Below are 21,747 nucleotides of genomic sequence, written 5' to 3' on the forward strand. Positions count from 1 at the left end.
CATTTTAGGACCATTTTTGTTGACAGTGCCTCTGCAAGAAGCACCATTGCAACTTGCAAAATATTCATAGGAAGTATAAAAGACCTCTATTATATAAGAACAAATCAAATTTTGAGGGCAAATTACTTTATTTTTTGATTTTGGGCTGCTGGAAAAAAAATCTTGAAAACATTTTAATGAAGGAAAAACCTGACACCATGAACAATATTAATTTGGAAAATTGCCTGAATTAAAGTTCTGCATTTGTGAACCTTGAAATGTCTACATTTCGAAATGCTTGAGGTGTAAACATTAATTTCATTTATGTCCCCAGAAAACACCATCAAACGTAAGTTTGTGATAGTTTGTGACTTTTTCCTTTAAAATAAAAGAGCACATGCTTATTTCTGTAAATGTTCTGTTTATTACCACAGCATTTATCAGTAATAGTAATTAAACAGAAAAAAATGTGAATGTATTGCTTTGAATATTAATTTAAGAGGTGCTCCTGAAATGTTTCAGTAGGGAGCACCAGTATTTTTAGTGGAAAACAGCTTGAGCCCTGACATAATTTTTCAATTTTTCTAAAAAAAATGTCTTTTTCTCTCCAGGTGTGGGTCGGCGGAGTTGGCCGCAGCTCTGCCAAAGGGAAGATTTACATCCTGGAGACAGAACGCCATCAAGTCCTGAAGGAGCTTCACGGCCACAATGACAGGGTGACAGCGCTCTGCTCTGCGGAGGATCGCTACGTCCTCAGCGGAGCTGGTAAACACGACGGCAAGATCGCCATCTGGAAGGTGGAGTAGAGCTGATGACCGCCTGAAAGTGGAAAATTTAAAGTTGGAACTCGACTTCTTAAAGGCGGAGTCTTTGCTTCTGGATGAAGATTGTTGATATTTGAATTCAACACCAAAACAAATACAACCCTCCCATCAGCGCTCCTTCTGTTTTACCATCCTTTTTGCTCCAACTGCCTTTCTCCTTCTATATTCATGGCTGCTCTGAGCCACTTCCAGTGTTTCCCATTTAAAGAGCCAGGACTGTGTATAAACACCTAGTTTTTTTCAGCACATACACTCAGTGGACATCTGGCGGACCATAAGCGTATGTTTGTTAAATTTTGCAAAAAAGTATATTGGGATAGAATCGCTGACTGCACCTTTAATGCTGTTACTCTTTAAAACAGGCATGTCAAACTGGTCCACAGGGGGGCCGGTGTGGCTGCAGGTTTTTGTGCCAACCAACCAAGAGCACACAGTTTGACCAATCAACTGTCTGAAGACGGAGATCAGTTGATTAAATGAGTCAAGTCTGGTGTGCTGCTACTTGGTTGGAAACAAAACCTGCAGCCACACCGGCCCCCCTGTGGACCGGTTTGACATGCCTGCTTTAAAACTTCTGTGGGACCTCCTTTGAGCCAACAAAGTACACCAGGTTTTGAAACAGCGGGAAAAAAAATTAAGATCTGATCAAAATCTCAACCTCAACTTTCCTTTTGCGTCCCAGAGACATAAAGGAACCACTTGGTGGTCATGTGACGCAACCAGTTTACACAAAGTGTCTTCTGCTGCCTGCTATAAAGTAGTGATTTACAGCTGGAAAAACAAGTGCTAACACAGTATTTGTCGGTGAACATGAAGGACGAATGAAGACTAAATTAAGAGGAGTAGGCACAGGATGTGACAGATTGTTTTTTAACACAGAGTGCTTTCATTTTTGTATTCCACATGCTGCCTTATTTAATGTTCTACCGTGTTTAATACTGAGTTTTATCACAGCAGTATTATGTGGGAACATTGTGTGACCGAGCCTCAACTCCAGCTGTGTTTTGAGGTGAGCTTCTGCAGCTCAGAGGAGTCAAACTACCCTGAAAACCGTGGGAAAGCCCTGAAGAAAGTTTATTTTGATGGAAGTTATTCTTTAATGGACAATACTCAGTGGAGAGCGCCAAGAAATATGATGAAAGACGATACAAAGTTAGGAGCTGGACTCAAACTTGTACATGTGTTTCATATAAACAAGTTGAGTCCTACAACAGCTGCAATTTGATAAAAAACACACAAAAAAAGGACCGTTCCCACAGTGTTTGCGCTTTTTGTTTTCCTTTATCAGATGCTTACCTCATTTATAGACAGTTTCCACATTCTTTCTATTTATTTCCCTACAAGATAAGTTTTACCTGTGTTACAGAGTCAGTGGTTTTAAGCAGGAAATGCAAAATGTTTTATATGCAGACTGATGGGGGATGAAGGCCAAGTCCGGCTATAAAAAGCTTTATGCTTGTTAAAAATGTAGTTATTTGTAATTTTAAGTCATTATTGCCACTCTGTCATGTGAAAATGTATTTATAATCTGTAGACGTCTGTGTTCTCTGCATTTTTTATGGTATTTTAATTTGTTTATTATTACATAGTGTTATTTTTATTAACCAAGTGAAAAACAAAAGACTGAAGTTTTCTTATTTTTCTTTTTTTTCTGCTTTCGGAAAACTTCGAGACACTTTTTTTTTAACGAAATCTGAATCTTAATTTACAAGTGGGATTATGTTGGTTCATATCACATAAGGTTCATTTGGAGATTAAAGTTATCTTTAATTAATGTATTTATACATTGTACATAATTGGTAACAGAAAATACCTTAATTTGTAAACTGAAGTGGTGACAATGCAAACATCTCAGCCATCGATGTATGAATATTATCTTTACTTCACTTTTTTATAAAACAACATATGAAAGTGTATAATATCACAAGAACCGTTAATAAGATTTTCTAATATTTAACCAACAGTGAACAATGTAAATACACACTTTATAAAGAAGGTCCTCAACTTGTCTTCATTTTCAACAGGGACAAGTTTCAATTTACTCCGAGTGCCAATGGTGTCCAACCTGGAGGTTGCAGAGGCGTCTGGAGTTACTGTTCCTCTGACCTATGTTCTTTTTCCTTGTTCATTTTTTTTATAGATAAAACTAGGAGAAAATACTAAAAAAGAAATAATGCAAAAATAGCTCATGAGCAGATACTGCTTCACTTGAAGGGATCACTAGCCAAAAAGACAGAGAACTACTGCTCTATACAACATTTTGCAATCCAAAGTTTTAGGGTATGTATTTATTAATGCAGATATCCTGCATGCAGATGATTTTCTCCAGTTGATTTTACACCGATCAGCCTTAACATAAAAACCACTGACAGGTAAAGTCAATGACAATAATCATCTTGTTACAATGTTCTGCTGTCAGAGGTTTTCATGGTTTGGCTTATCATCGAAGTTGACTATTGAATTCCATCCCTGCGTTTCTGCATTTCTCACAGTTCACCGCAAGAGGGTGCTGTTTTATTGCAAGAAAACAGTTTAACTTGGAGCACTTTCTCTGACAAGAGTTGACTGAAATTCAGTTTTACAGATCAAAACGCATCAATAAAAAAGGGCTTTTTTCTTTATCAATCTGCCAGTTATTGCCTTTGCTAAATGATTTACTGCCTCGTCTATAAATTATTACAACATAGTTACAATTATAACTCTCAAGAGGTCAAGGTGGTCTTTATTGTATCCAGTCATCAGTCAAAAAGCAAAACAATATTCAGTTTTTATTCATATATGACAAAGAAAAGCAGCACATTTTTAAATTTGAAAGATTGTTTCAGTGTCCTTGCTTCTTCTGCTCTGACTGCAAGGTGGCAGAGTGATGTGTAAAGCTAGCTGCTCAGATGCATGCCTGTCAGCCCTCACATTTTTCCTGGGGTGATTCTTCTTCCTCTGTTATAGACGTTGTCGTTCGGTTAAATGACTTCTTGGCACTAGATGCTGCAGCTTATGTTCCACACTGTCACCTCCTTTACCGAAAGGAAATGTAGTAAACACATAAAAAGCGCTCAGGTATCTGATTCTGGTCACCTTACTGAAATCACATATTAATGTAGGAATTTAGGATTCACTGTGTCTAAATGTACGGGGTTATGCGGATGGTGGTAGGTGATACAGCTCATGCGTATGCTCAGGTGACTGAGCAAAAACCTGAATCCGTGTCTGGCTGCTGCTCTGTGAGTGACCTCTGACCTCCCTGTGCATGTTTTTACGTCAAAGCTGAACTGGAACTCCCAGTCCTTCAAACACTGCGCATGTGTGAGTGTGCAGCTCCGTGCAGTTTTATTCCCGTAAATCTGTATGTTGATGTGAACGTGTGTGCAGGACATTGTTGTGTTACATAAAGCCATAAGCAGCGGTTAATCTCTCAGCGTGCAGGTCCGCTCAGGCTTCGGCTGCAGGGGAAGATAAGTAGTTTTCTGTGTCTCCTGCAGCTTTTAATCAGTTTCCTTTAATCCATTAATGTTTGGTTACAGGAAGCAGGAGCTCGATTCAAGAGAAAAGAAACACAATTGTGGTTTGTGCTGCAACTTAAAGTACTGAAACAAAAACTCTAGTCAACAGAGGCACAGTGCTCTGCAGTTCAATGCAATAAACACAAAAGTTATTTTTTAAAATCAAGGCTGAAGACTTTTATTATATCAAATACATCTTCATTTCTTGTAACTTTTATTCTTATATTCTATAGCTGTCCTAATATACAGTATTTTATCTTGTTTTTGTTTACTACTCTAGCTTTTAAATGGGGTTTTTAACTGTATGTAAATGCCCTTTTTTGCACCTTGTCTCTCTGCTTTCAGTGTTTTTTCATTAAGCGCTTTGAATTACCTCGTTGCTGAAATGTGCTACACAAACTTGTCTCAACTTCATCAGCACTATAGCAGCTAGTGCTGAACTGTATGTTTTAGTTGGACAATATGACAAGTTTTGAGGGATAAAACTGGTGTAATTCAATATTTTTGTCAATAAATGCCTTGAAAACATTCAAATAACCAATGCAGTTAATACTTCTCACTTTATATCTTTTCAGTCCTACACAAGATTTCCATCTTTAAAACCCCCCGAAGCTCACAAATTTTGCAAATATTTATATACAGTATTCACCACAAACTAAGAAACAAATTAAGTAAGAGAGTTATGAAAAGAAAACATATTTAGTTATCATTTATGAAGAGTGTAATAACACTGAAAAAAGCAACACTTAGGAACGTATACATGTTTTTGCAGCACCAGGATGATTGAAAGGATTGAAAATAAGGCATGTTCATGACAATAAATAAACATACTCACTGCAACAGTGTGGCTCATTTATGCATTTTAAATTGTGTTCATAATAACAATACTACCACTATTACTACTGATATTAATAATAATAATGATAATAATATAATCACATCGGCCCTGTCCATGGTGTACCTGCCTTCCACCCAATGACAGCCGGGATTGGCTCCAGCCCCCCCGTGACCCTTGCGAGGACAAGCGGTTACAGAAAATGAATGAATGAATGAATATAATTACAAACTTTGTTTATTGAAAACAAAATAAAGTTGCAAATAGCTTTACCAGGTTTAACCACATTTTAAACATTTCATTTGTTCATGTCATCACCTCAGCACAAGCTGTCACAGGTTAAATTCCCACAGCACTAAATTTGCTTAAGATAACATCTGGTTTAGTGTTTTTGAAGGTTATGACAGACAGGATAAACAGGATAGAAGAGGAATGTTGCATCTGCCAGGACATGACAAATGACACACAGCTTTCAAATTACTGGAGTTATTCACTTCAGGCAGATATTTAACACTGGATGATGATGATTTAGGATGTTTTTGATTGAATCTGCTTCTTGAAGTGTAGAAAAACATCTGTTCTAAGGATACAGATATTTAGTCTCAGCTGACTGACACTAAATGTCCAAAAGTCAGTTATTTTGTTATTTTAATTTTTTTTTAATTTTTTTTTTATCACATTCCCATCTCACACGACCTATTTCTCTCTGTTTTGGTATCACCCTCAAGCATTTAACCTTGGAAAGCAGTTTTTCCACATTTGAGTGCTCTTTATTATTGTTTTTCTTGATAATTGGAGTGTCACATGGCGTGAGCAAATTATAGCTGTCATACAATCCCCAAGAAACCCAACCCTCCTGAGCTGCAGGGGAGCTCAGAGAGATCAAGGGGACATCACCTCTCCAGCAGCATAACATCTGACAGAGCTGTAAGTCTGGGTGTTTACCATACAGGTCAGAACTGCACATTAGTTTCAAAAGAATTTAAATGTCACTATTTAGGCCCCTGCTGACCTTCGAACACACACACACACACACACACACACACACACACACACACACACACAAAACAAGTTTTCCCACATTTGTGCACTCTTTACTGCTGTTTTTCTTGATAACTGGAGTGTCACATTAGTATGAGTAAATTATAGCTGCATGCATTCCCCAACAGGCCCAACGGTCCTGAGCTGCTGGGGAGCAGATCAGATGTGTTTTTACCCTCAGGGACATCTCCTATAGTGTTATGCAAACTTGTATAATCAGAGCTTTAAAGGGGACCTATTGTGCTCATTGCCATATTTATACTTGTATTTGGGGTTTCTACTAGGATATGTTTGCATGCTTTTGTGGTCAAAAAACACTTAATTTTCCTCATACTGTCTTTGCTGGATCACCTGTAATCACCCTCTGTCTGAGGCGCTCTGTTTTAGCATCTGTCTCTGTAAGTCCCACTCCCGAAAAAATCCCAGTCTGCTCTGATTGATCCATGTTTCCATGTTCCACTATATTTCAGTATCTCTCAGGCCTCCAGGGATTATGTCAAGATTTGAAGCCAGTTTTCGTGTCGGCCAAACAGTGGAACTACAACTTTTGGGTCCCCCGTGCCATTGGGCCCAAAAAGGCTTTTTTCTCATAAATGTACATCATGAAAGAGATGTTCTGTAAATCAGTGCTTCACAACCCCTGAGGAATGACTTGTTTCACTACTGAGATTTGATCCATCCAGTCCGATAGCATTTTGAGAGTTTAGAAAATGTATTTATTTTGTATTTTATCCCTGTTTAAGTTAGCTGAGTGCTAAACTGGAAGTAGTTGACTCTACTGTGCCTCATATGGGTTACACATTCAGGTTATCTGAAGGCTAAACAAAAAAACATATTGGAAAAAATACAATAACAAAATAAATGATAATAATAAAGTGTATTTTTATAGCATATGTCAAAACCAATGTTACAAAGTGCTTTACACATAAAATCACGTCAAATATATATGTTCAACACAAAAGAAAAATATAAAAACAATGGTTGAATTTAAAATCAACCACAGCAATGCAAGACTTAAATGCAGTCCAATCCTTTAAAAAGTAATTATGGGAATGCCTTTTGACATCACTATCTTCTTTTAAAGTGATTGAAAGGAAGATAGTGATGTAGCAAAAACAGTAAACATGAAATATGTATGATAGTAATAAACAGCTGGATCAAGATATAATAAAAATAAATTAAAAGATTGCCTAAATTAAAAGACAAATTAATAGATGAAAATATGTTTAATTTCCCTCTAAAACAAAGTGACTTTTAAGGTACAAGGTACAATATACATTTATTTGTCATTTTTTTAAACGTAGAAAAAAAAAGAAAATTAAAATTTGTCCCTGCTGCATATTTGATGCCAATATAATGCTACAGATAAAGTTTCATAAAACAATTTGAAGCAAAAAATACCTCAAAATTGTAGTTGAGTACAAGATTGCTATGAATTTCTGACACTAAATATTTTTCTTTACGGTATTCACCTTTAAGAGTTCAGACTGCTTTGTATACCACCGCCGCGGCTCCGCCCATTTATGCAAATTAGCCGTGACGTTGACGGAAGCCAGCGCTACGTCTCTTCTTCCGAGAGATATTCCTTTAAAGGCGTATTTAAAGCCCTGGCTTCAGTTGCAGGAGTAGCAGACAACCTATGCAACAAAAGCTGCTGCAGAGCCGAGCGACCGTCCGACGGCTGAGCGGACACAAACACCGGAGCCAGCGGCTGACACCACCCGGCGAGGTGAGCTCCGTGTCCGGGTAAAGCACCGGCGACGAGAGGGGACGAATATTAAACATTTTGTAGCCGAGGTCGGTCAGCTCCGGGAGGCGGAATACACAGCATCTCAGGTTGCTGCTGCAGAGAGGAGGAGGAGGAGGAGGAGGTGGAGGAGGAGGAGGGGGAGGCATTTACAGTAGTTTGTGCAGGCCTGTGTTAAAAACAAAAAGAGAGCAGAAGGAGGTGCAGACAGCCCGACAAAGGTCAGGCTTTATAATTAGGTTACTGTCATTATTAAGTGATTATAATTAGCATTTCTGAATGTGGAGAAGATGTAGAAACACAGGAGAGGCTCGGGGTTGCAGTTTGAAGAGTAGCTTCATTTCCTTCATCACTGCATATTTTATAATTAACCAGGAAGGAGAAGTTAGACACACCTGACCAATCAAAACAAAAGAGCAGCCAGTATGTTTGGGCCAATAACTCTAAAGACATTAGGCATTTCCACTTTTGCAATTATTGCATCATTTGTTGTTGTCATAAATTACTTTTGATGGGTTAGATGTCATCAGTTGAGGGTGCTGGTGCCACCGGGCTGCAGGTAAGACTTCAGCATTAGAAATAATGGTATTTATGGTTGAAAGTACCAGTAGTACCACAGAAAGAAAATGAGTCTGCAATAATTTCATAAAGCAGTTAGTTATTTAAGTAGTTTCTGAAGCAAAAGCACAAAAAAACTCTGGTTCTAGCTTCTCAAATGTGAGTATTTTCTTATTGTTTTAGGATTGTAAATTGAATATCGTGTTTTGGACTGTCGGTCAAACAAAACCAGCATTTGTCACCTTGTTGTTTTACTGTGCTTGCAAGCAACTTAATAGATTTTTTCAGAAAAATAACTGCACATCAAAATAATACTCAGTCAGTATTAAGTCAACAGAACTCCTGAACATTTTTTGCTGTCAAAAACATGCAAAAATGTGTTTTATTTACTTTGAATGACCTTGAATATACATCCATTTGATGCTACTTATATACTGTTTGTATCTGAAAGGATTTTACACACATCTCTGTGATTCGGTGTACAGTTTTTGTTTAAATGTATCTAGTTGGATGGTTGTTGCTTCACTCAGAAAAGGCAGAGTGTCGTTTAAATCGTCTCTTATGCAAAATACCAAAACATTCGGGTTCTAGCTTCTCTAATGTAAATATTTGTTGATTTTTGTTAGTGTTTTATGGTTTTAAGTTGGTCAAACAAAACAGGCAATTTCAAGATGTCAGTATGCTTGGGATGCAAACTATTAATTGATTTATCCAGAAAATAACGTGCATTAATATAACAGTGTCAGTATTAAATCAACAACAGAGCTCCTGCACATTTTTGTCGTGAAAAACATTTTAAAATCATGTTTTATTTAGCTTAGAGAGCCTCTAATGTACATTAATTTGACTTTACTTACTTACTGTTTCTGTGTGAGGTATTGTACACACATTTCTGTGATTTAGCATACCGTTTTGTTTAAATGTATCTTTGTTGGATGGTTGCTGCTTCACTTTGCAAAGGCAGTGTCCTTGTGAGTGCGAGTGTCAATGTTAAATCGTCAACAGAGCTTCTGTACCATTTTTTTTACTTAGCTCAGTGGACCTTAAATACACATCCACATATCTGCTGTTTCTATCAGAAGGTTTATACACACATCTCTGTGATTCATCTTATAATTTTTGTTTAAATTCATCTTTGTTGGACAGCTCCAAAGGCATCGGTGCACAGGTTGACTGTCATTAAAGTAGTTTCTTATTAAAAAGTACCAGAAAAACTCTGATCCTAGCTTCTTACATGTGGATATTTGTTGTTGTTGTTTTTTTAGTGTTTTATCATAGTAAATGGAACATCTTTATGTTTTGACTGTTGGTCAAAAAAACGGGGATGCACACTATTAATTGGTTTGTCCAGTAAATAACTGTATAGATGAACACAATAATATCAGCTCAAGCACCCTTTTCTGTCAGAAAATGTTTAAAAATAATGTTTTATTTAGAGTAGAAGAAATTTTAATATACATCAATTTAAAGCTACTCAACTACTGTGTATATCAGCAGGATTCTACACTATTTTTTTCTGATTTAGCGCACAGTTTGGTGTAGATATATTCTTGTTGGACGGCTGCAGCTCCATCAAATCTCAGGTGCACAGGCAGAGTGCTGGGGGAGAGACTTTGCATTAAGTGTTTTGCTGGCTTGTGTGTGCTCTGCTTTATTAGCAGCTACTGATTTATTTCCATGCTCGTGCGCATGAACGAGTAAGAGCGGATGTGCGTATTTGTTGTGCTGTTGGGTGCTGTATTGATCTAATGTATAGTATAACACAGGCGTAGATTCTGAGGGGAGAATGCAGGCTACGCACCCCCCCTGTATTATTTAGATCATATGCATTTAATAAAAACATGAAAGTAGCCGAGGTCTTTTGATGAAATGATAGACATTTCAACCATAAATTAATTAATAAAAGGCGGAATTTATGCATATTAAATATCCACAGTGCAAGAAATTTGGTGTTTGATGCTAAAAATCTCCTTGTGTCATATGTGTCCCCCCACTAATGCTGAAACAAAACTTACACCCTTGCAGGAAAACCTGACTTTCTGAGTTTGTGTGCACTATGCTGATTTGCTGAATCTTAACTCTTTGCTTTTCAGGTACGACTGCAGGGCTTGAAGTTGCAGCCTGGACCAAAACGTCGACGTCTCAGCGACATTTATGAAGCTTTCAAGGCCTTTTAGTGAGTCTCTCATGCATGAACACTTAGGAGATAGCACTCATTTCTCTTATTCACACTTAACTCTGTATTTTAGAGTCCTCTTTTTGTGTGTTATTTTGCTGTTTCGTCGAGTAAAGCTGCATAAAAACAAAACAAAGGTCCCAAATAGTGATGCAAATGGCCAACACATGTTAGATGTTATTCCTCTATTTTCTTTCTGCTTAAAACCACAACTAGCACGAGCAGAACAATGCAACTTAGATGTGCAATGCCCTTGGTTTAAACACAAAAACACAGTCATACTGTTAACACCTCTCCCTTAGAAATCTGTGTCCCTTTGTGTCACCCTCTTTCTTTCGACATGTCGTGATGCATCTGAGTTTCAGGTTGTTCGAGACAGTCTGCTTCAGCTGAACTGAAAGCAAACGACTTCCTCTTGATGAAATGTGTGCTGACTATCAACGGGTGCTGAGTCAGCATTGCAATATTACCAGCAAAATACAGCCAGATCACGAGCAGACAGTCACATGAGACTCATGAACCTCAACATATATTTGCACAGATGTTGTGCAAACAGAGCGTCCACCGCCATATGCATACATTCACAAAGGCTTTTGATCATCCCTCCATATACAAATATTTTGATACTTTGCATGTGGAACTGGATTATATTTCCTTAAATATGTAAATAATGTCCTAATATGTCTCCTTTCGTGCCAATTTATAACACAGATCATAACTTTATGTTCTCTACATGTATTGCACATAGTATTCTATCACAGTGGGACCTCTACTTTAAAAAGATAAATATGTTCCTGGAGGTTGATTTGTGGCCCAAACACACAAAACGCACCACATATTACAGACTGACTTTGGCACATTGTCAGACTGCTGTTGAATACCGTTCTATGAGCCCACATCATACTCACTGAAACTCCAGATCTGTTGGTTTAATGGTTTCCACACCACACGATGAAGCGTGAGAGTCTCAGTGGGAGGTGATGCAACCTGCAGGTTCCTTAAAACGAGAGGGAGCCCTGCTGAAAGGACATTTTAGATGCTTATTGTGCACAGTGGCGATCCCAGACTCTGGGGGAGCCCCAGGCCCCCCCAACACATCCGGGTGTCGTTTTTCCTCCTTTTCTTGTTCTTTCTTTAGTTTCTTATCAGAGAGGTATGCTTGATCATTGTGCTGACACTTGCACAAAATGTATTTTTGACAGTTACAGATTGTGTTGTAGCACTTGAGATTGGTCTTAGTCTCAGGACCAGTCTGTAGACCATTTTAAGAAGGTCTCGGTCTCATATCAGTCTCAGTTAGTATGGTCTTGACTACAACACTAGTTACAGGTAGGTTGCTTAGTGCTCTAACTTACTGGATGCCATATGCCACTGAGGAGGGGGGCAGTTGTGTGCTGTATAGTACCTTTTATTAAAGGTTTAAATGAGCTTATAGTTGTCATTGCCATATTTGCCAATATGAGTACCCATCAGGGGCCTCTTTTCCAAAATTAATTTTGGGGTGCACCCCCTGATCGAGCAAGTCCCCAGTTCGAGTCCACACTCACTCTCTACAGGTAGAACTGTCCAATGAAGGCCACAATGCCAAAGTGAATCTGCAAAATATACAACAATGGAAAACAAATGTGCTCTTGCATGTTTTTAATTGGCTAATGCTTCTCGTTGCTGGATGATGTCACATTGTGCTGTAGCAACCGTTGAGCCAAGCAATTTTTTTTTGGCCAGAAGTTAAAGTAACAAAAAATGCAGCTCTTTTTCTTTTGGCTCAAAACCCACCGTCTTGCCGAGGTGGTTTAAAGGTATACTATGCAGTTTGTAGATTGTTGGCTGACCAGCAGAAGTAAAAGCTAACTCTAGATTCATTTTGTGTGTTTTTTGCATCTTAATGTCTCTAGTTTATTCTGTGCTGTGTCTCTTAAGCCATTTTCTTATATAAACTCCAGTCAATGTGAGGAGAATCACGTTTGGACATTGTCTAGTTTCTCTTTCACACAGGTAAACTGGAGATTGTGTCAGAAGTGTTCTCACTTACTGGAAATACGTTTGGTTTAGGCAAAGAGCTGCACTCAGGTAGAGCGTGCAGGAGATGGGACATGAGGCTGATTACATCACAGTCTCTTACCGTTCCTTGAATTTGTCTTAAGATTTCAGCTTTGGTCCTTACCAACAGAAGTTCCCGAATCCTGTCATCTCTCCAGGTAGACATTTTCATTGATAACGTTGTGTAAATTTCCCCTCTTCTTCACCCTCGGATGTTTGTTTGCTTCATGATGGAAGCTCATAAGCACACCCACTCGCAATTACCACGTCATGTGGTCACAACTGGATACTACACAGACTTTGTACAAGGGTGCTGGCAGGATTAAGTAAACCCAACCTCACCTGAGTGCTGTTGGAGTACACGCCCATAAACATCCCAAGCACAGAAAACACGGGCAGATGGTAGAGTCGCTGCATAAAAACACACCGCCGCACACTTCTATGAGTCATAAGTCATGATTGAGAGGGTTTAATTTTGACAAGTCTATATATGTCCTTTTTAGGAAAATCCTGCAAAGGATCCTGTCTGCCTTACACTATTGCTCTCTCAGCATCTATGTCTTTCTCATATATTACACACACACACACACACACACACACAGAGAGAGAGAGAGAGAGCTGATCTGGCTTTGTATCCTGAACCCTGATCCTGAGTGTAGATAACCCACTTCATACTGGTGTGAAGTTTTTGTACACAAACCAGAGAGAGAGAGAGAAAGAAAAGAGGGAGCGAGTATGTTTTCCCACCTCTGATCAGAGCGCAAGACTGTGTGTTTATGTGTGTGTGTTTGTCATCTCACTTACATCAATGCCATTGATAGCCCCCCTTATCTCTACCAGATCGCTCTTTCTCTTACACACACACATACACATGCACATACACACATAGTTGTTGCAGCTATAAATGCCGTTGTGTTGTTTGGAGTCAAGGCATTCAAACAGCTGAGGGAAAAAGATGACAGGTTGCTGCTCTGTTTACATTTTTTTCCTTAATTTTTTTTGATCCAACCGGCAAATTTCAGATGTGAATTATGTAAAGATCTGGCATGGCCTTTCGCACGTCTGGTGGGTTGTTTACTTTCTAGGTGGGTAAAAAAAAAACGCCACTATTCTTAACTTTGGCTCTCTTAGCTTTGAAGCTTTATCCTCTCTGGACTTCCTCTTCCAATAGCAGACTAACATTTATGTCTTGGAAAAATAGAAAGCAGATGTGACAGTTTGATTCATCGGCTGTCTAATAGGTGTGTGTTTGTGTTTCTGTGTGTGTGTGTGTGTGTGTGTGTGTGTGTGTCTGCAGGCAGTTATGTTTGTTTGTGTGTAGACTGTCAGCAGCACTTCATGCATTGCTGGTTGGTTTTCTCGTGGTGGAGGACTGTTATCAAAGTCAATATCAGATGGCTGTACTGTATTTAGCCCTGGCTTTGTGTTAGAAGAAACACACACACACACACACACACACACACACACACACACACACACACACACACACACACACACACACACACACACACACACAGATGCTCTGTGTAGCCAGAGAGGTTTTCAATAACACAAAACGTCTTCTAAGAATAGAGACTTTCCACTTTGTCTTCTTGTCCTCCTGTCAGCTCTTCTCAACTCTATCTTGTCTACCATTTCTCTTTTTTTCTTTCTTTCTTCAACTGTCTTTCTTATTTGTGCCTGTTTCTATTTTTGGCTTGGGCTCCAGAGTCACACTGAGAAATCTCTTCAGTTCTGTAGTTTGTTTCAAGTGATTTTAACTCATTACATACACGTGCAGACTTTGTAAACACAGGAAAACCCGCTCAAAATAGGCAATTGACTCCTTTCCCATTCCCGTTTTTTAATTTTTTTTATTTTATTGTCTCTGTCACATTGGAGGTCACATACGCACCAGTAAACAGAGCTAGTAAACAGTAGAAAGCAGCATGGAAGCCACTGAAAATGTGACAGGGGTTACTTTTAGAATATGTGTTACTTATCCAGTCTCTAATCAAAAGGTGGTATTGACTAATTTGGAAAGATTAATGGAATCTGAGATGACAGAGACTTGCAGAAGTTATCGTCAATCACGTCAGAAAAGGGGCAAAATTTAGCGTGTTATTTTTCCATCACTGCTGATCGAGCAAGTGGGAGCTTGAGCCGATAAATACACGTGACTACTGCATTGTCATTTTTTCTGGGAATATATGTTGATTGTAAACTTTCCCACTAAAGACATAAGCCAGATCTTATGGGCATTTTTGTCCAGTGATTAAAGGGGATTTATAGTCCCTGTGTGAATGAATAAAAATGTGTTCAACTTTTGAGAATAAAACATAACAGTGATGTTCAAGTTATCACCTGTAGATTTCAGAAAGACTTTATTCGTGACTTTGGAAACAGCAGTTGGCAAAACTTTCTACCACAACAGCTATTAGATGATTGACAGAGCCAGTGAGTGTTTTTTTCTGCCATTTTTTAGAATAAAAATGTAGTGTAGTGTAAAAAATGGGATTTGACTCCATGACAACTAGGAAAACTTAATTTTCTGATGATCATGTGATATGATTAAAGGCTATAGAACAGCTGCAAAACTGACCCTGTGAGGAGACTGGTTTGTTGAAAGTAAGAGGTTTTAAATTGATTTTAAAGACCTTTTTGCAATAACCAAAACATTGACATTATCAGCTGTCATTAGAAAACAGAAGCTGATAGTGTTCAGTAAAGACATGCTTTTTCTTATACCATGAACTTCTTAATAAAACCTCTTATATTAAATTAAAAAAAACCCAGCCCCAACAACCTTGTTTACAATGGTATCTTTTTATTTCTCTCAGTAATTAGTGGTCCATTTAATGTTAAAGGTCACCTGATCTCACAGAGCACTTTATGTAGAAAACAACTGGCCTTTATCAGAGATTTCTGTGCTCCTAATTACTGCTGTCAGAGCAGAACAATGAGCTGGCATTTGACTCAGGCTTTTTCTTTTAGAGGTGTGAATTCCTCTCTTTAGATTTTCCATAATCATGTGTGAAGAAACAATTCTGTCTGCCTCCGAATTAGGAACGCAGCTAAACTGGAAAAGTCAGCACCAGCAGACCCTTTCAAGACACAATGCAAGTACTAGAAGCAGCCCTTTTTCGCAGAGATCGCACCATAGGGACTGAATTACAGTGGGATCGTGCTGCTAAAGTGTAGTTTAAATAGCAGGCCACCATCTTGAAAGCAAAAGAGGCATGACGGGCTTGACGCCTCTAGTGTGACATATAACATGTCGGCAGCGCTTTATAAACAACAGTGGCATAACATGGCAATAACAGGCATCCGCCATGTCTGTTATATGACGGCTGATCTCATCATCTGCTCGAAGGGTAAAGAGCTCCCGAACTTCATTGTTTTCCAAATTTTTGGACATTTGGGTTGTTCTTTGAGTTAGCTGCTTACTGCTGCCAGCTGCTTTTTAAATCGTCTGTGGTCAGTCGCACCCATAACATGTTGTCAAAATGTCACTCCCTAGTTTAGACCCAGGGGATGTCAATTTTTTTTTCTAGGATAGTGAAGGCATTAACCTTCCCTACTCCTCTCCTAATTGGCTAGCACTCGCTACCTTTGTTGGTTGGATTGCTTATGTTTCAGCAAGAAGAGTGTAATTAACGAGGGTAATATTATCAGGGAAAACCAATTGAAGGCAGAGTAGGGTGGGTCATCTCTTTGCCAGAAAAAAAACCTCACCCATAGGACAGCTGTTGTTATGTTCACTTGTGAGAGGTATGTGCATTTTTTGCAAGTTTAACCAAAGGGAAATACAGTTCCTGTATCTGCCCAATGATTTGGATCTGCTCCCAAATTTAACGGGTTCTTCTTATGCCCGTGCTTCACCCGTTCACCAAGTTTCATGAAAATCAGGCCAGTGGTATTTCAGTAATCCTGCTGAGAAACAAACAAACAGACGCATCAGCACCGAAAACATGACCTCCTTTGAGAGGTAATACATACATGCTATTATTAAAGCCAGTCAGTGAGTCGCTGTGAAACATTTGCACTTAGAGCCAGTTTTTCAGGCATTAAAGTTTTCTCTCTACAAAGTTTGCTTTCAAAGTCATTTTATCCTGCGTCAGTAATGTCACCCTTAAATCAAATAATGGAGCTTCTCTCTTAAGACATCTCTCGGGGTTCTGTCCAATCTCTGTTCTCATCTTCACTGACTCATCCTGTCCCAGGACAAACTGACGTCCCACTCTCCAATTAAAATACCAAAGAGCTGACTGGATGCCAGATATGACTGGCAGTGAATCAGATTTGCTTTGTGCCCAGCATCTTTGGTGTCCTTTACTTCGTCTTTATTGGCAGCGCATGCTGCGCCCAGTACTCTCACACTTATTCATCCTTCTGTTGTCTGTGCCACAGTTTGTTTACCTTTTAACTTTTGGGTGTATGTTATGAATTACATGACGTTATTAATGAGTTATAGCATTGTTTTCAGGCTTTGGATGAAAGGTGGGGTATGCAGCCTTCTGTGTTTTTTTAGATTGTCATTGTGTGTTGGAATGTTGTTTTTGTCCGTTAAAAAATCCAGAACAAGTCTTGATAGACTGGTCTGCAGCCCCAAGCGATCTTTACACACACACACACGCAATGTCTGCTGATCATCTGTGTGTAGTTTAAAGCAGGCTCTGTTGTGTTACAAATTAAGCTTCATTTCTTGTGGGATATTTGGAATCTGACATCAGAGAGCACAGGAAGGTTATTTGTAATGCAAAATTTTTGTGGAGTTGGGTTGATTTCTGATTTTGACGGTGCGGTCTAACCTGACGCAGCAGCTGGTTTGTCATAGAGAACCATCTAAGAAGCCGCCATTAGAAACTGGCTGTAAGAAGGCAGGCACTTTCAGTAAATACTTAAGTAATACAATAAATACTGCTCTTCTCTCAATTAAGAAATACTCTCCAGTTCTGATGCTACTGCAGTATGTACACTAATAGCCTCTTAAGGAGCTGCCATCATTGTTCTGAACAAACAGTCGCCTCTCCGTTGTCGCACAAACCTGAACGGTGCCTGTAGTTGCCAGTGGCTACTTACAGGACACTAATTGGACAAAAGCACAATATGTAAAGCTGGCAAGATGGATTTTCTTTTTTTAAAGATTTTTTTTTGGCATTTTGCCTTTATTAGACAGGACAGGACGTGAGCGTGAAAGGGGGGAGAGAGAGGGGGCGATATGCGGCAAAGGGCCATGAGGTGGAACCCGTGGCCGCTGCGGTAAAGACATTGCCTTTTTAAATGGGGATGTCCACTCTCAAAATCCCAATATCAGTCCTGTCTTTTTAACTTTATGCAATTATAGGCCAATGCAGAAAAGTGAATACTTGAAAACTCAAAATACGTCTTCACATTGATACAAAGATCTTACAGAGATACAATACTGCCTTAAAAACTCCAAACATTATATATTAATATGTTATATTTAGATATGACCCAGCTGTACTGTCAAGCCACTGCTTATAAAGCTTCACCTCCTAGTTTTCTATAATTGGTTAGCATGCTGCTTTGTTTGTAGGATTTTTTGTATTTTTTTGCATGCCTGTATTGGCAAAGTGATCGAATATTTCAGAAATGTGATTTTGTGCCAAGTAAGCAGATTGTCAGACCAGCTTAAATGGGAAAAAACTGACCATTTCAAATAAGTATTTCCATTCTCAATAAATTACTAAATATTTGGTTAGATAAATAGCAACAAAAGTAAAAAATGTCTTATCAATCAGTCAGTACTCCATTGCTAACACTGACATTTCAAAATCCAAAGATATTAATTTTAATACCAGTGAAAAAAAACAGCAGATATTCACTTTTGAGAGTCTGAAACCTGTGGATTTTGGGGGCATGTTTTTGCTTAAAAATGACGTATTGATTCATCAATTATCTATTAATTGATTTTCTGGTGAGGATTGCTTCAGTTTCTAGACATGAACATGTAAAACTAGCTGAATATTTACAGAGTGAGTCGTCTGGAAGGGACTGCACACACGGACAGGTGGTCAGGTATCTGCGGTGAAAGACAAGAGGACATAACTGGCCGTGTGCCAGTAATGTCATTAACACTGTTAGTAATACTGCACTCAGAGTAATGGGAACACACACACACACACACACACACACACACACTCACACACACACACCACACACACACACAATTACCCGTTTGTTCCCTTTTGGTCTGATTTTCGTGCTTAAGAGGAAGAACATCCTTTTACACAGTTTTACAGTTTCAGCAGTAACACTAAACTGACATTATTATACATTTCAGCATCACATATCAGTTAAACAAGGATCAGTTTACTGTACAAGAGATACAGTGAAACATTTTTCTCTTTTACATTCTCTATTTGTCTAATTATGTGCTTGTTTTGTTTTTGTTGTCACTCTGTGGGATGGATACTAGCCAGAGTGGTAGGTTTTATTGCAGCCTCCCAGATATAGAAATGTGCACTTTCATAAAACAATTTGGGTTAAACACTCTGACAAATGATTTGATTGTGTGTTTTAGGGGACAGGCTATTGATTTCTTATGTGATTTTTGGATTGTTTTTGTACTAGGTGTCCATATGCACCACATTTTTTTTAGGATTGTTTACTGAAAATGTCCTCAGAGAACGGTCTTTGCGTCTCGGTGAAGCGTTTGATAAAGTCGAGCACCATTATGAGTCACCACAGCTTGCTGCCAGATTTGATCATAAAATGTTGTGGATGCTGCAGATGAAAACACTGGTGGGATGATGTTGTAGATGCAGGAAAACCACTTACTAGACTGAACCTGACATTTCTGTTGAAGTTGTGGATGTTACTTTTTCCTTCCCAACTCATCTGTTGCTCATCTTATCAAAACATTATTGACATTTTTTTCTGGAGTCAGATTTAATGCATTTTATGCCATCAAAATGTGGCATAGATGTCGCTGGCATGCGTCTACTGACATGTCAGTTTTCAATCAGAGACTGTTTGTGTGCAGCTTATGGGCGATGTTTGCTGGAGTATTAAGCCGCAGGTTTGGTTAGACTGTCTGACACACTTTGGTTTATAACAAAACCAAAGCTAAATTTGTTCCATGTGCCAATCCTCAGCCGTGTCCTTCTCTGACAAATAAACAACATGTGAGGAGAGGAACAAAACAAACAAGGCAGAAAACCTTACTTTCATCTATTGTTTCATATCAACAACTACTTTTTTTTTTTTTTTTTACAACTGATGGGTGGGTTTTATTTTCGTCGACTTGACAACAGGAAATTCTGGAGAATAAGACATTCCTCTGTGGTTAAAGCAGTGCCAGGCTTGAGCAACCTTGCACCAAAAATGTAAATTCAAATGCAATAATAACTGAGGATTTATATTTTGGCTCATGTCAGAACTGCAGGGCAAGACTGTTTGCATGATAATCCTCATGTGTTTGCACATTTTGATCATTTGACTTTGTTGCTGTTGAGAACTAAACCTGTGCGTGTGGTCAAGTAGTTTGATGCTGCTGAAGTCAGTTGGCTTTTATCAGTATCATGCATGAGGAGTGTGTGTTTTGTGTGTGTGTGTGGGTGGGTGTTTTGTGTGTGTGTGTGTGTGTGTGTCAGCTTAACAGTGGAATATTCCATAAGACGTGTGGGCGGGGTTAAGACTTGCACCATCTTTAGGTCTTGTGCTGTTTTGAACAGGTCTTTGCAGGCAATTATAATTCTTTTGGCTACTAGTAAAAGAAGCTGGTGTGAAAAAATGATGCTTGGTACAAAAAGAGAACAGTTTTTTTTATCAGTGCTTTAGTGTTTAGCTGCTTTACGTCGGCTTGTGGGGTAAGCAGCGGGGGTTTTATTATTGTTTATTAGTGAGGTTTGAGCTGAGTTAGAGGCAGGTTTGGGGTTTTATTTCAGTTTTGATCAGAGAAAGGGAAAACTAAAGTGTGTGACAGATGGTGCTTGGTCACACTGATAGCTGGATGGAAAAAAGACGGCCTCAAATTGTGAGATATGTCCAGTAGATTTGTATCACCTCCCTGCACGCCCTTTGAGTTTCTCTTTTCTGTCTCCTCTTTGGCTGGCTGCTCCCTTGTGGTTATAGCCTCAGGGGGCCGTAAGGGGGGAGGATACCCGCACACACACACACACACATAAATGAACACACACACGCATACACATACACACACACACAGACCCTCTCAAAGGGGGCAGGCCCTCAGGGTCAGAGGGATCGGATGCAGGCAGGGGGTGCAGTAATGTGATGTTGGGTAGGGGGTACTGTAGTCAAAGGGGGGCACAGATGAGGTTTGAGGTGCTGAGCTGCTGAGCTACAGTCCTCTGTGTGTGTGTGTGTGTGTGTGTCTGTGTGTGTGTGTGTGTGTGTGTGTGTGTGTGTGTGTGTGTTTGTGGTTATGTGGTGAGGGTGACACACAGCCAGTAACGTGACTCCGGTGTAGAAGCAGGCCAAGGCTGCTGTCAGCAGCTTGTCAAAACCTTCACTGTATCCAGCTTCAAACACACAGACCTGCAGGAGTTAATGCAGCATCTTTACATTTAATCATAAGCTATTAGTTGGCATAGTAGTTGTGGGGATAGAAAACTTCTGGGTCACTAGCTAACATAAAAATGATACTAAATTTATGAGACAGTTGAAACTACATTGACATCAACTGATTAGACAGGCTCAGATCAGCAGGAAGTGGATCTAGAAAACAGTGTGTGTATGTTTGTGTGTTACTTCAGTGCCCACAGACAGGTCTGTCTCTAACAAAGAAATAATATCATATTTTGATTAAATAGTGCAGTTTTTTTTAAGCTGTGGTCACCATCAACCTGTCTGAATAGGGGCCTTGTGCTGCTTTAGCACATTTTTGCTTTAGCCTGAAACCTGAAAGGGACTGTTTGTTATTTATTTGGGAGAGGGCGGTGCACGAAGGAGAAGGCATGTCAAATTTTTTTTTTAAACAGTGGGGAGGAACTTAGGTTTATTATTTTTTGCTTAGGCGAGGGGCTTACTACGTTAAATGGCTGTATTTTTTATTTATTTAACTGCCTTTTTTAAATGTATTT

At 39.0% G+C, this 21,747-nt stretch overlaps 2 protein-coding genes across 2 annotated transcripts in view; both read left to right on the forward strand.

Annotated features, from left to right (window-relative positions):
• dennd3a (DENN/MADD domain containing 3a) overlaps positions 1-2,985 on the forward strand; it is a 30,534-nt gene extending 27,549 nt beyond the window's left edge. Inside the window, exon 30 of the mRNA XM_088090323.1 lies at positions 591-2,985. Coding sequence (XP_087946449.1) covers positions 591-785 — 195 coding nt within the window. The 3' untranslated portion in view covers positions 786-2,985. The remainder of the gene's footprint in view (positions 1-590) is intronic.
• Positions 2,986-7,754: 4,769 nt separating this feature from the next.
• The window catches only part of slc45a4a (solute carrier family 45 member 4a), a 70,518-nt gene continuing 56,525 nt past the window's right edge, over positions 7,755-21,747 (forward strand). Inside the window, exons 1-2 of the mRNA XM_042505996.2 lie at positions 7,755-7,908; positions 10,578-10,660. The gene's annotated coding sequence lies outside the window, so the exon portion shown is untranslated. The remainder of the gene's footprint in view (positions 7,909-10,577; positions 10,661-21,747) is intronic.

Source organism: Plectropomus leopardus, chromosome 17, assembly GCF_026936395.1.
Source record: "Plectropomus leopardus strain MGB_pleo_1.0 chromosome 17, ASM2693639v1, whole genome shotgun sequence".
Classification (NCBI taxonomy): Eukaryota; Metazoa; Chordata; class Actinopteri; order Perciformes; family Serranidae; genus Plectropomus; species Plectropomus leopardus.